Source organism: Ranitomeya imitator, chromosome 3 (assembly GCF_032444005.1).
Source record: "Ranitomeya imitator isolate aRanImi1 chromosome 3, aRanImi1.pri, whole genome shotgun sequence".
NCBI classification, from domain to species: Eukaryota; Metazoa; Chordata; class Amphibia; order Anura; family Dendrobatidae; genus Ranitomeya; species Ranitomeya imitator.
In genome coordinates, this window is record NC_091284.1 from 650191865 (window position 1) to 650207298 (window position 15434).

At 44.3% G+C, this 15434-nt stretch overlaps 1 protein-coding gene across 5 annotated transcripts in view; it reads right to left on the reverse strand.

Annotated features, from left to right (window-relative positions):
• Nucleotides 1-15434, reverse strand: part of ELF1 (E74 like ETS transcription factor 1) — a 209955-nt gene that overhangs the window by 19996 nt on the left and 174525 nt on the right. For all 5 annotated transcript variants that reach the window (XM_069758204.1, XM_069758208.1, XM_069758205.1 and 2 more), the window contains one exon: nucleotides 5183-5357. In XM_069758204.1, the coding sequence (XP_069614305.1) occupies nucleotides 5183-5357 (175 nt within the window). The remainder of the gene's footprint in view (nucleotides 1-5182; nucleotides 5358-15434) is intronic.

Sequence of the window (15434 nt, forward strand, 5' to 3'; positions counted from 1 at the left end):
TGATAAAGCCAGTTTCTCCAGTTTACTGTCAGCGACTAGAACAGTAAGGGTAGGATTTTTATAGGGGCTGTATACCCTACAAGACTAATATATACTGTTATACTGGGCAGAGAGACTCATTTAACAGATAACAAATCAGAAGGCCGTTGTTGTAACCAGTGTCCTGATGTAACAGTGACCTTCCCACACTATGTTGCCCAGGCAGCAAAATAATAGATCTCCATGCAGCATTTTGCTGAAACTCTCAGAGGAACAGTGCAAGGAGGCCCAAGCCACAGGTTGGACTGTAAAACTGGAAAGTCCCGTGGACCCGTTACATTTTGTGCTACCTGCATTTACTCTGCTAAATCCATATAAAGCTTCGTTCACATGCCACTTCTGTTCTAACTTGTGTGGCATATATGTGGGGAAAGCTCCAATGGGGTACACGCTAAATCTGTCTATATGCCCATGAGCACCCAACATATTTGACAGCAGTGTCCATAATCTTTATTTCACTATAGAGGACTACTTTTTTTTTTTTTTTTTTCAGTAGTGACCAAAAAAAAAAAAAAAAAAGATAGAGAAGTATCGTTTTTCTAGTGTGAAATTAATGGCCAAAATTTAGTATAAATGGTAACCCTCATAATGTACTGAAGGGAAGAGATATCATATCGTGCGAGGCTCAAAGCAATAATTAGGTCACTCAATGCTCAATGTCCTCTACACTAACATTAAGGCCCCGTCACACATAGCGAGATCGCTGCTGAGTCACAAGTTTTGTGACGCAACAGCGATCTCAGTAGCGATCTCGCTATGTGTGACACGTAGCAGCGATCAGGCCCCTGCTGTGAGATCGCTGCTCGTGTCGGAATGGCCTGGGCCATTTTTTGATCGTTGAGGTCCCGCTGACATCGCTGAATCGGCGTGTGTGACGCCGATTCAGCGATGTCTTCGCTGGTAACCAGGGTAAACATCGGGTTACTAAGCGCAGGGCCGCGCTTAGTAACCCGATGTTTACCATGGTTACCATCGTTAAAGTAAAAAAAACAAACACTACATACTTACCTACCGCTGTCTGTCCCCGGCGCTCTGCTTCTCTGGTCTGGCTGTGAGCGGCGGGCAGCCAGAAAGCAGAGCGGTGACGTCACTGCTCTGCTTTCCGGCCGCTGTGCTCACAGCCAGAGCAGAGAAGCAGAGCGCCGGGGACAGACAGCGGTAGGTAAGTATGTAGCGTTTGTTTTTTTTACTTTAACGATGGTAACCAGGGTAAACATCGGGTTACTAAGCGCGGCCCTGCGCTTAGTTACCCAATGTTTACCCTGGTTACCGGGGACCTCGGGATCGTTGGTCGCTGGAGAGCTGTCTGTGTGACAGCTCTCCAGCGACGCTGCAGCGATCCGGATCGTTGTCGGTATCGCTGCAGCGTCGCTAAGTGTGACGGGGGCTTTAGGAGTTGGTTTTCGTGCCATGATGTTTCACAAGCCTAATTTACTATGTAAGGTAGAATTAAAACCTGGAGGGACTTACCTAAGGACAGAAGGAAAACTGCATTAACACAAGCCAAAAATGTACAGTACAGAGCAAAAGTTTGGACACACCTTCTCATTTAAAGATTTTTCTGTATTTTCATGACTATGAAAATTGTACATTCACACTGAAGGCATCAAAACTACACTGTGTGCAGAATTATTAGGTAAGTTGTTTTTGGATCACATGATACTTTTTATACATGTTAACCTACTCCAAGCTGTTCAGGCTTCAGATCCAACTACCAATTAAGTAAATCAGGTGCATCTCTGTAATGAGGAGGGTTGTTGTCTAATGACATCAAAACTCTATATAAAGGTGTGCTTAATTATTAGGCAACTTCCTTTCTTTTGGCAAAATGGGTCAGAAGAGAGAATTGACGGGCTCTGAAAAGTCCAAAATTGTGAGATGTCTTGCAGAGGGATGCAGCAGTCTTGAAATTGCCAAACTTTTGAAGCGTGAGCTGAAAAATGACCACCTTTGAACAAGAAACATAAGATAAAACGTCAAGACTGGGCCAAGAATAAGAAGAAGAGTCATAAGAATGACTTTTCAAAGCTTTTATGGACTGATGAAATGAGTGACTCTTGATGGGCCAGATGAATGGGCCAGAAGCTGAATCAGTAAAGGGCAGAGAGCTCCACTCCGACTCAGACGCCAGCAAGGTGGAGGTGGGGTACTGGTATCATCAAAGATGAACTTGTTGGACCTTTTCGTGTTGAGGATGGAGTGAAGCTCAACTCCCAGACCTACTGCCAGTTTCTGGAAGACAACTTCAAGCAGTGGTACAGGAAAAAGTCGGTATCATTCAAGAAAAACATGATTTTCATGCAGGACAATACTCCATCACATGCCTCCAACTACTCCACAGCGTGGCTGGCCAGTAAAGGTCTCAAAGAAGAAAATTAATGACATTACCCCCTTGTTCACCTGATCTGAACCCCATAGAGAACCCCTGGTCCCTCATAAAATGTGAGATCTACAGGGAGGGAAAACAGTCCACCTCTCGGAACAGTGTCTGGGAGGCTGTGGTGGCTGCTCCACTCAAATGTTGGTCGTAAACAGATCAAGCAACTTACAGAATCTATGGATGGAAGGCTGCTGAGTGTCATCATAAAGAAAGGTGGCTAAATTAGTCACTAATTTTGGGGGGTTTTGTTTTTGCATATCAGAAATGTTTATTTCTAAATTTTGTGATATTGGTTTACCTGGTGAAAATAAACAAGTGAGATGGGAATATATTTGGTTTTTTATTAAGTTGCCTAATAATTCTGCACAGTAAGGCTGCCGTCACAATAGCAGTATTTGGTCCGTATTTTACATCAGTATTTGTAAGCAAAAACCAGGAGTGGGTGATAAATGCAGAATATGGTGCCTATGTTTCTGTTATACTTTTCCTCTAATTGTTCCACTCCAGGTTTTGGCTTACAAATACTGATGTAAAATACTGACCAAATACTGATAGTGTGACGGCAGCCTAATAGTTGCCTGCACAAACAGATATCCTCCTAAGATAACCAAATCTAAAAAAACACTCCAACTTCCAAAAATATTAAGCTTTGATATTTATGAGTCTTTTGGGTTGAATGAGAACATTGTTGTTGATCAATAATAAAAATAATCCTCTAAAATACAACTTACCTAAAATTCCTGCACACAGTGTATGAATTAACACATGTGGAATTATATACTTAACAAAAAAGTGTGAAACAACTGAAATTATGTCTTATATTCTAGGATCTTCAAAGTAGCTACCTTTTGCTTTGATGACGGCTTTGCACACTCTTGGCATTCTCTTGATGAGCTTCAAGAGGTAGTCACCGAGAATGGTTTTCACTTCACAGATGTGCCCTGTCAGGTTTAATAAGTGGGATTTCTTGCCTTATAAATGGTGTTGGGACCATCAGTTGTGTTGTGCAGAAGTCTGGTGGATACACAGCTGATAGTCCTACTGAATAGACTGTTAGAATTTGTTTTATGGCAACAAAAAAGCAGCTAAGTAAAGGTAAAAAAAAAAAAAGAGTGGTCATCATTACTTTAAGAAATGAAAGTCAGTCAATCCAAAAAATTGGGAAAACTTTGAAAGTGTCCCCATGTGCAGTGGCAAAAACCATCAAGTGCTACAAAGAAACTGGCTCACATGAAGACTGCCCCAGGAAAGGAAGACCAAGAGTCACCTCTGCTTCTGAGGATAAGTTTATCCGAGTCACCAAACTCAGGAATCACAGGTTAATAGCAGCTCAGATTAGAGACCAGGTCAATGCCACACAGAGCTCTAGCAGCAGACACATCTATACAACAACCGTTAGGGTTTGTGTCCACCTTCAGGATGGCCGACGCTTTGGACGGAGCGGAAAACTCGCTCCGCCCAAAGCCCCGCCCCCTTCTGGAGACGCGATGATGCCGGATGTGTTCATTGCACACATCCGGAATCATCGCACCCCACACATAGGGCCCTGTAATTTACCTTGCGGCGGCGCAGCAAGGTAATCGGATATGCTGCGATCTAAAAAGACGCTCCGAATGTCCGGAATCGCAGGGCTGCCGGATGCGTGTTACCACGCATAGTGGAGACGGGATTTCATAAAATCCCCTCCACTATGCTGTAACATCTGGACGCTGCGGTTTGAACGCTGCAGCTCCACGCAGCGTTCAATCTGCAGCTAGTCTGGATGTAAAACGGCCCGTGGACACATACCCTTAAGAGGAGACTTTGTGCAGCAGGCCTTCATGGTAAAATAGGTGCTAAAAAACCACTGCTAAGGACAGGCAACAAGCTGAATAGACTTGTTTGGGTTAAAGAACACAAGGAATGGACATTAGACCAGTGGAAAGCTGTGCTTTGGTCTGATAAGTCCAAATTTTAGATCTTTGGTTCCAACCAGCGTGTCTTTGTGTGATGCAGAAAAGGTGAATGATGGATGGACTCTACATGCCTGGTTCCCACCGTGAAGCATGGAGAAGGAGGTGTGATGGTGTGGAGGTGCTTTGCTGGCGACACTGGTGGGGATTTATTCAAAATTGAAGGCATACTGAACCAGCATGGCTACCACAGCATCTTGCAGCGGCATGCTATTCCATCCAGTTTGCGTTTAGTTTGACCATCATTTATTTTTCAACAGGACAATGACCCCAAACACACCTCCAGTCTGTGTAAGGGCTATTTGACCAAGAAGGAGAGTGATGTGTGCTACGCCAGGTGACCTGGCCTCCACAGTCACCAGACCTGAACCCAATCGAGATGGTTTGGGGTGAGCTGGACCGCAGAGTGAAGGCAAAAGGGCCAACAAGTGCTAAGCATCTCTGGGAACTCCTTCAAGATTGTTGGAAGACCATTTCCGGTGACTACCTCTTGAAGCTCATCAAGAGAATGCCAAGAGTGTGCAAAGCAGTCATCAAAGCAAAAGGTGGCTACTTTGAAGAACCTAGAATATAAGACATATTTTCAGTTGTTTCACACTTTTTTGTTAAGTATATAATTCCACGTGTGTTAATTCATAGTTTTGATGCTTTTAGTGTGAATGTACAATATTTTTGCCTGTACAATTTTTAGTCATGAAAATACAGAAAAATCTTTAAATGAGAAGAAATTATCAGTAATGCATATACGCACTCAGATTCCATTGTCTATGCACAGGTTAGAATGGCCGTTACTGGTCACACTGACCATTACCTGTGAGAGTGAGGTCATCGTCTTCTATGATTTGCTCCTCCGCTACATCCAGCGAGTTCTCCGTGATTATGTCATTGGGATCATCCACACATGTTAACCCCGAGTAACTGTGCAGTAAATCTGCATTTGGAATGTGCTCTACAATGACAGCTGGGAAGATTGAAGGGTCATCAAGCTGTAGATGGGAAAAGGGCTTATTAGTGTCAATGTTTTAAGAGCTTTGGTAGTAATAGGTGATATTCCAGTATTAAGCTCATTCCCAGGTACAATAACAAAAAAATAAGAAAAATAAAAAAAATAATAACATGGCAACTCTATGGGCAGGTCAGATATAATGGACCCCTATACTATATGACCGGTCTGAATACCATGCAGTTTTTTCATGTGTTATTCCAATAAGAACCTTCAGCTCAAAATTACAAAAATTACAAATTACTCAAATTATTCTGCTATGAACGGGTCGGTAGAATTAGGCTACGTTCACATTTGCGTTGTGCGATGTTGTGTCGGTGACGCAACGCACAACGCAAACAAAAACGCACGCTAAAACGCATAGTTTTGCGACGCATGCGTCCTTTTTTGCCGAATTTTGGACGCAAAAAAAATGCATCTTGCTGCGTCCTCTGCGCCCTAACGCTTGCGGCAAAAAAAACGCATGCATCGCAAAACGCATGCAAACGCATGTCCATGCGCCCCCATGTTAAATATAGGGGCACATGCGTCGCTGCGGCTGCGCCCGACAGAACGCAAATGTGAACGTAGCCTAAAATCCAAGTTTATCACCATTTTCGTGATTTTGTGCCAAAGGTTCTTATTGGGATCTTACATCTCCCTTCTGATTACGTAAAAGTTACTTTTTCCAATACAGTGGGTACGGAAAGTACTTAGACCCCTTTAAATTTTTCACACTGTTTCATTGCAGCCATTTGGCAGATTCAAAAAAGTTCATTTTTTTCACATTAATGTACATTCTGCACCCCATCTTAACTGAAAAAAATAGAAATGTTTGCAAGTTTATTAAAAAAGAAAAACTGAAATGTCACATGGTCATAAGTATTCAGACCCTTTGCTCAGACACTCATATTTAAGTCACATGTTGTCCATTTCCTTGTGATCCTCCTTGAGATGGTTCTACTGCTTCATTGGAGTCCAGCTGTGTTTAATTAAACTGATAGGACGTGATTTGGAAAGGCACACACCTGTCTATAGAAGACCTCACAGCTCACAGGGCATGTCAGGTCAAATGAGAATCATGAGGTCAAAGGAACTTGGCCAAGGAGCTCAGAGACAGAATTGTGACAAGGCATAGATCTGGCCAAGGTTACAACAGAATTTCTGCAGTGCTCAAAGCTCCTAAGAGCATAATGGCCTCCATAATCCTTAAATGGAAGAAGTTTGGGACCACAAGAAGTCTTCCTAGACCTGGCCGTCCAGCCAAACTGAGCAATCGTGGGAGAAGAGCCTTGGTGAGAGAGGTAAAGAAGAATCCCAAGATCACTGTGGTTGAGCTCCAGAGATGCAATAGAGAGATGGGAGAAAGTTCCACACAGTCAACTATCACTGCAGCCCTCCAGCAGTCGGGCCTTTATGGCAGAGTGGCCCGACGGAAGCCTTTCCTCAGTGCAAGATATATGAAAACCTGAATAAAGTTTGTTAAAAAAATAAAAAAATAAATAAAAATAAAAAAACACATGAAGGACTCCCAGAATATGAGAAATAAGATTCTCTTGTTTGATGAGATGAAGATAGACATTGTTGGTGTGTGGAGAAAACCAGACACTGCTCATCACCTGCCCAATACAATCCCAACAGTGAAACATGGTGGTGGCAGCATCATGCTATGGGGGTGTTTTTCAGCTGCAGGGACAGGACGACTGGTTGCAATTGAAGGAAACATGAATGCGGCTAAGTACAGAGATATCCAGGATGAAAACCTCTTCTAGAGTGCTCTGGACCTCAGACTTGGCAAAAGGTTCACCTTCCAACAAGACAATGACCCTAAGCAGACAGCTAAAATAACAAAGTAGTGGCTTGAGAACAACTCTGTGACCATTTTTGACTGGTCCAGCCAGAGCCCTGACATAAACCCAAATGAGCATCTCTGGAGAGACCTGAAAATGGCTCTCCACCAACGTTCATGATCCAACCTGACAGAACTAGAGAGGATCTGCCAGGAACAATGGCAGAAGATCCCCAAATCCAGGTGTGAAAAACTTGTTGCATCATTCCCAAGACGACTCGTGGCTGTACTAGCTCAAAAGGTGCTTCTACTCAATACTGAACAAAGGGTCTGAATACTTATGACCATGTGATATTTCAGTTTTTCTTTTTTTTAAAAAAAAAATTTCCAAAAAATGTCTACATTTGTTTTTTTCAGTCAAGATGGGGTGCAGAGTGTACATTAATGAGAGAAAAAATGAAGTTTTTTGAATTTACCAAATGGCCGCAATGAAACAAAGAGTGAAAAGTTTAAAGGGGTCTGAATACTTTCCGTACCAACTGTATTGCAAGTCTTAACATACAAAATTGTATTTGGTCTTGTTAATTTTCTTTTAAATGTATTATTATAAAAACAGATATCATACGGATGTAAATTAAGAACATATGAATGACAGAAGGCATACGGACGGATTACTGATGAAAATAAGACCATTTTTCAGGTGCTCATCCGAACCCACACAGTGGTCAAAATAAACACTGGCAATTACAGTAGCTGCCCAATTGGTTGTAAAATAATCGCTTAATTTTTGCAGGGGAATAGCTGTTTCTCCTGCTAAATCTCAGAGCTATTACATTCAACGGTACAGGTTTGTGGTTGGAACAGCTGTTCCTCCATAAATTCAATGATTATATGTTTGCCAAAAACTTAATCTGCTATTAGATGCAGGTTTATTTTTGTACTGGGGTATTTCCATCTCCAAGATACTATCTGAATATGTAGTAGGTGTAATTATATTATCAAATACAGTACCTCCATTCCCTATGTCGCTTACCCCATGCGCAGGGCATTGCAGCAGCTTAGAATCCATGGTTACGACCACCAACTGCTGTCACCATACGACTGGTGGTAACCATGAATACCCAAGCTACTGTAATGCCCCGCACATGGGGTAAGTGACATGACAAATACTTTCAATTAGAAATGTAGTACAATTCTTGTGATTTGCTAATATTATTATTACTACAACTGCTGATGATTGGGATAGGATCTTTACGATTTGAATACCCATTTAAGCCCCATATACACATTGGGCTAGTGTCAGCTGAACCTGGTGATATCCACAGTTCAGCCAATAAGAATGTGTATGTGGGTGCTGGCCAACTGATAGCATAGTTGTCACGGCCGCCTCTGCTGCCGGGCCACCGCCGCTTCAGCTCATACTTACCTGCTCCGGGACGCTTCTCCTTTCCCTCCAGCTGCCGGGTCCGCTACCGTCTTCTCCGCTTCTTCTCACCCACGGCGGCACGCTCCTCATGCAGGCACACGTCCTCTTCCTGGTTCTCGGCAGGTGTGCATGCACACTCCTCGCTCCAGCACCTCTGCGCACACGCACCTCGCTTTCCTGAACTACAGGCGCTCCATACCTTTTCTCTATGATCCAGGGAGGACTCTGACCCGGAAGTCCTTCAGCACGTCTTGTATATAAGGTAATTCCTTCCTCTGCTCTTTGCCTGTTTGTCAATTGTCCTCATTTGACCCAGGTCCTCTATACCTTGCTCCATCCTGTGTTTCTGCCATACCCTGCCTGTCTTGGGCGTCCGCCATATCCAGTCCGTCCTGCGTCTCCGTCATTCCCTGCCCGTCCTGGTCGTCCGCCATATCCAGTCCGTCCCGTGACTCCGCCATTCCCTGCCTGTCCTGGTCATCCGCCATATCCAGTCCGTCCTGTGTCTCCGCCATTCCCTGCCTGTCCTGGTCATCCGCCATATCCAGTCCGTCCTGTGTCTCCGCCATTCCATGCCTGTCCTGGTCGTCCGCCATATCCAGTCCACTCTGTGTTTCAGTCACTGTCACTCAGTCCTGTGTCTCCGCCTTAGCCACTTACGCGTCCTTCCTCTCCTGCTTCCTGTTCCCCGGTATCCGCTTCCGCAGCAATAGTCTCCCTCGTGCCTGCCCCTAACGCTCCCTGTATAGGGAGTGGTCCATCTGGTAAGATCACCCTTGGGAGGTTCATTGTCGCGGTACTGTGGGTTCACTCTTGGGGTTCGGAAGTTCTGACAATAGTGGATGGGATTTCTAGAAATCTTCCCCAACTGTCACAGCTGGCCGCTGCGGGTTTGACGCTGCTTACAGCAAACCTGTCAGCAGATTTTGCCGATATAAGATATGGCCACTGCCTTTCAGGGCTTATCTACAGCATTCTGTAATGATGTACATTAGCCTCCGATCCGACCTGAAAGAAAAGAAAAATAAAGTTTTATTATACTCACCTGCGGGGCGGTCTGGTCTGATGAGTGTTGCAGGTCCGGGTCCGGCATCTCCCATCTTCTTGCGATGTCGCCCTCCTGCTTGCTACATGGCTCCCAGGCATCACGCTCCTGCTCAGGCGTACTTATCTGCCATGTTGAGGGCAGAGCAAATTCATGCAGTGCGCAGGCGCCGGGCCTCTCTGACATTTCCCGCACCTGCGCACTGCAGTACAGGTCTGCGCTCAACAGGACAGATCAGTATGCCTGCGCAGGAGCACCATGCCGTGGAGCCATGAAAGAGGCAGGAGGGTGACATCCCAAGAAGATGGGAGGCGCCGGACCTGCGATACCCATCGCTCCGCATCCCATCTCATTATAGAATGCTGTAGATAAGCCCTGAAAGGCGGTGGCCGTATCTTATATTGGCCAAACCTGGTGATGGGTTTGCTTTAAATACGCATTGTGTGTACGCACACTTATCTAATGAAAATATTATTGAATACATTAAAATACATTAAATTCCTTTAACATTGTACACGCTTTCCCTTCTCTGTCTCCGTACATATGACACAGCTTCTGGCTGCCAGGAATTTGTCACAACTCCACCATAAGGCTATGTTCACCTATTGTATTTCTTCCCGCAGGCAATACCTAGTCACTTGCCAGTAAGGCTGTGTGCCCAAGTTGCGTTTTTTAAGCATTTCCGCCGCGTTTTTGCCGCAGCTTAAACGTTTAAAAAACGCATTCCCATGCAATCCTATGGGATTCCGCAGTTGCTGTGCCCATGCTGCGGATTCTCCCACTGCAGAATCGCATAGCGGTAAAATCTGCAGCATGTTCATTATTTGTGCGGAATCGTCGCGATTCCGCCACCATAGGATTGAATTGAAACGCTCACTTTACGCATGTGGCTATGCCCACCAAGCGTCAAGTGAGACCTTCATGTGTGGATGGTACCCAGGGTCTGCAGGAGGGGAGACTCTACCACATGCCTGTATAGAAAAAAAGGAATTAAAATAAAAAAAATAGGGATATACTTACCTTCTGATGGCCCCCGGAGTCCTCCCGCCTCTCAGCGGTGCACACGGCTGCTTCTGTTCCCAGGGATGCATTGCTCGAATCACCCGAGATGACGTCGCGTTCACGCAACCGTGATGTCACAAAGGTCCTTTGCGCAAAGCATCCCTGGGAACCGAACATACCGGGAGCACCGCCGAGGAGATCGGGGGCTGTTGGAAAGTGAGAATAACCATATTATTTTTAACACTATAGCTTTTTACTATTGATGCTGCATAGGTAGCATCAATAGTAAAACGTTTGTCACACTTGTCAAGCACTATGCTTGACAAGTGTGACCAACCTGTCAATCACTTTTCCAAGCAATGCTTCAAATCGCTTGGAAAACTCAAGTATTCTGCAAGCTAAAAACGCTTGTTTTGCAGAAAACACATGCGGCAGGGAGTTGCGGAAATGCTGCGGACATTTCCGCAGCATTTCTGCAACATGGGCACATAGCCTAAGGAAGCTGCTTACAAAAAGCAGGTTTTGCTGCGTTTTTGTTTTTACTCCCTTAGGTTTTCCATCAAAAAAGCAAGAAAACCCGATGCCTGCATTTTTTTTCTGCATTCTTGCACTTTCCCAAGGTTTCCTATGAGTGAAAAAACGCTGCAAAAACACTGAAAAAAGTGACATGCTACTGTTTGCAAGAACACAGCAGTTTTCCAAATCTGTCAGTTAAATAAAAGCAACGTGTGCATGAGATTTCTAAATTATCATAGACTTTGCTGGTTCTGAAAACGCAGCATAAAATTTACATTGGAAAAAAAAAAACCAGCAAAAACGCGACGTGTGAACATAGCCTAAACCTGCACACAGCTTGGACGAGCATGCATGCTTATTTATAGGAAAAAATTAGCAGGCCAATTCCCACGTTCACCAACAAATACTGCCCGAGAAAAATCAGAAGCAATACAAAGGTTTTTGTTAGATAGCGTTATAATAATCGGCTTTAACTGTTTATATGTAATGTAAATAGCCAACTTAAGATTACTGCATTCAGACTAGGAATGCTACTGAGAGCTGAAGTAATCTTTCAGGACCCCCAGTCTAAGGGTACCGTCACACTATACGATTTACCTACGATCACGACCAGCGATACGACCTGGCCGTGATCGTAGATAAGTCGTAGTGTGGTCGCTGGGGAGCTGTCACACAGACAGCTCTACAGCGACCAACGATGCCGAAGTCCCCGGGTAACCAGGGTAAACATCGGGTTACTAAGCGCAGGACCGCGCTTAGTAACCCGATGTTTACCCTGGTTACCAGCGTAAAAAAAAAAACAAACAGCACATACTTACATTCCGGTATCGGTCCCTTGCCGTCTGCTTCCCGTACTCAGTGACTGCCGGCCGTAAAGTGAAAGCACAGCACAGCGGTGACGTCACCGCTGTCCTCTGCTTTCACTTTACGGCCGGCAGTCAGTGAGTGCTGGAAGCAGACGGCAAGGGACCTGACGGACACCGGAATGTAAGTATGTGCTGTTTGGTTTTTTTTACATTTACGCTGGTAACCAGGGTAAACATCGGGTTACTAAGCGCGGCCCTGCGCTTAGGAACCTGATGTTTACCCTGGTTACAAGCGAACGCATCGCTAGATCGCATCGCTAGATCGGTGTCACACACACCGATCTAGCGATGACAGCGGGAGATCCAGCGACGAAAGAAAGTTCCTTACGATTTGCTACGACGTAAGATTCTCAGCAGGATCCCTGATCGCTGCTGCGTGTCAGACACAGCGATATCGTAACGATATCGCTGGAACGTCACGAATCGTACCGTCGTAGCGATCGAAATGGCACTGTGTGACGGTACCCTAAGGCTACTTTCACACATCAGGTTTTAAGTGTCAGGCTAAATCCGGCGAATGTTGCAAAAACTGGATCTGGCGCAGATTGTGAAAAACTGATGCAATGGATCCGTTTTGTTTTTTTTTGTTTTTTTACAGATCCGGCTAGCCTATCTAGATTATTGGATAAAAAAATGTGGAGCATGCTCAGTTTAAAAACTGGATCAGGCCGCCGGATCCGCCTTTTTCCGGATCCGGCACCTTCCGGCTCCCATTCTAGCAAACAGCCGGAAGCGCCGGATTCGGCACTTCAGGCTTTTTTGCCGGAGACCAAAAACGTTGCAGTGGACGTTTTTTCCAGAAACCGGAAGCGGCAGATTTGCCGGATCCGGCGAAAACCGGAAGAAACACAATGTCATTCGTTGCAATCCGGCACTAATACAAGTCTATGGGGGAAAAAACCTGATCCGGCGGCAACATTCGCCTGATCCGGTTTTTTTAAATTTAGCCTGACGGCGAAAACCTGATGTGTGAAAGTAGCCTAACCGATCACAAATCCCAATTAGGCCGTGTGCACACGTTGCATTTGTGTTGAATTTGCGCCGCGCAATTATTTCACAAAACCTGAAACTTTCCAGATGACAGCAAAGTGAAAGAGAACCCTGACGTCTCATGCACACGTTGCTTATTTGTTGCTTGCAGATTGGATACAGATTTAAATCTGCATCATGTCAATTCTTTCAGCGTTTTTGCTGCAGATTTCACCAATACCAAAGAGTGGGGGAAAATCTGCCCCAAAACATGTAAAAATACGACAAAAAGACATATGTTTTACACTGCATTTTTCTTGCCAAGAGATGCAGAAATTATGCAAAACGTTCTGCACCAAATACTTAATGTGAATCCACTGACCTCTCCTTCAAACCGCATATCCAAGCCCTTTCCACTTCCTGCCGCCTTCAACTCAAAAATTTTTCACGGATCCGTACATTCCTCAACCAAGAATCTGCAAAAACCCTAGTCCATGCCCTTTTCATCTCCCGCCTCGACTACTGTAACCTCCTGCTCTGTGGCCTCCCCTCTAACACTCTCGCACCCCGCCAATCTGTTCTAAACTCTGCTGCCCGACTAATCCACCTGTCCCCCTCTATTCCTGGGCCTCTCCCCTCTGTCAATCCCTTCACTGGCTCCCCATTACCCAAAGACTCAAGTACAAAACCCTAACCATGACATACAAAGCCATCCACAACCTGTCTCCTCCATACATCTGTGACCTCGTCTCCCGGTACTTACCTACCCGCAACCTCCGATCCTCACAAGATCTCCTTCTCTACTCCCCTCTTATCTTCTCTTCCCACAATCACATACAAGATTTCTCTCGCGCATCACCCCTACTCTGGAACCCTCTACCACAACATATCAGACTCTCACCTACCATCGAAACCTTAAGGGTATGTGCACAAGTTAAGGTTTTTTCTCGTTTTTTCAATATGAAAACACTATAAAAACACATTAAAAATGCATACATATGCATCCTATCATTTAGAATGCATTCTGCAATTTTTGTGCACATGATGCGTTTTTTTCCGCGAAAAAAAAACTTATAGCGGTAAAAAAAAAAAAAAAGCAGCATATTCATTAATTTTGCGTTTTTTTCGCATTTTTCCCGCTATTTAAATGCATTGGGAAAAGACGCGAAAAAAACGCATGCAGATTTCTGGCAGACATGTCCGTTTTTGTCAGGAAATTTCTGCAAGAAATCCTGACGTGTGCACATACCCTCAAAAAGAACCTGAAGACCTACCTCTTCCGACAAGCCTACATCCTCTGCAGTATCCACCAAACGACCAAGCCACTGCACGACCAAATCTATCCTCACCTACTGTATTCTCACCCATCCCTTGTAGATTGTGAGCCTTCGTGAGCAGGGTCCTCTCTCCTCCTGTACCAGTTGTGACTTGTATTGTTCAAGATTATTGTACCTGTTTTTATGTGTACCACTCCTCACATGTAAAGCGCCATGGAATAAATGGCGCTATAATAATAAATAATAATAATAATGTGTGCACATACCCTAGTATGTAGAATGGCTGTACACAGTGGGGAAAATAAGTATTTCATACACTGACGATTTTGCAAGTTTCCCCACCTACCAAGAATGGAGAGGTCTGTAATTTTTATCTTAGGCACACTTCACCAGTGATTGACAGAATCTAAACAAAACATCCAGAAAATCCCATTGCATGATTGTTACATAATTCATTTGGATTGTATTGCATGAAATAAGTATATGATACAGCAGACAAACAGAAATCATCGTAATAATATTTGGTACAGAAACCTTTGTTTGCAATTACAGAGGTCTGATGTTTCCTGTAGTCTTTGGCCACGTTTGCACACAGCAGGGATTTTGGCCCCCTCCTCCAGTGCAGATTTTCTTCAGGTCTTTCAGGTTTGAGGGCTGTTAGGTAACATGGAGTTTCAGCTTCCTAGGCTAGGTCACTCCAGGACCTTGAAATTCTTCTTAGGGAGCCACTCCTTATACAGGTGCAATTAATACAGATGATGAGTGCAGAGCAGGAGGGCTTCTTAAAGAAACAGTAACAGGTCTGTGAGAGACCGAATTCTTGCTGGTTGGTAGGTGATCAAATACTTATTTCATGCAATAAATGCAAATTAATAAGGTAAAAACCATACAATGCGATTTTCTGGATTTTTTTTTTACATTTGGTTTCTCACAGTTGAAGTGTACCTATGATAAAAATTACAGACCTCTCCGCTTTTTGTAGATGGGAAAACTTACAAAATCAGCAGTGTATCAAATACTTATTTTCGCCACTGCAGAGAGTGCCTAAAAACAATTTTCACAACCTCAGAAATCCAAGCAAGAAGATAAAACGCCACATTCCTTTCTGGAAAATGATGCAGCCCACTTTGTAAACAGTTTATGTTGTGGGTTACATGATATTATTGAAGAACACAGTATTACAAGCGGCTC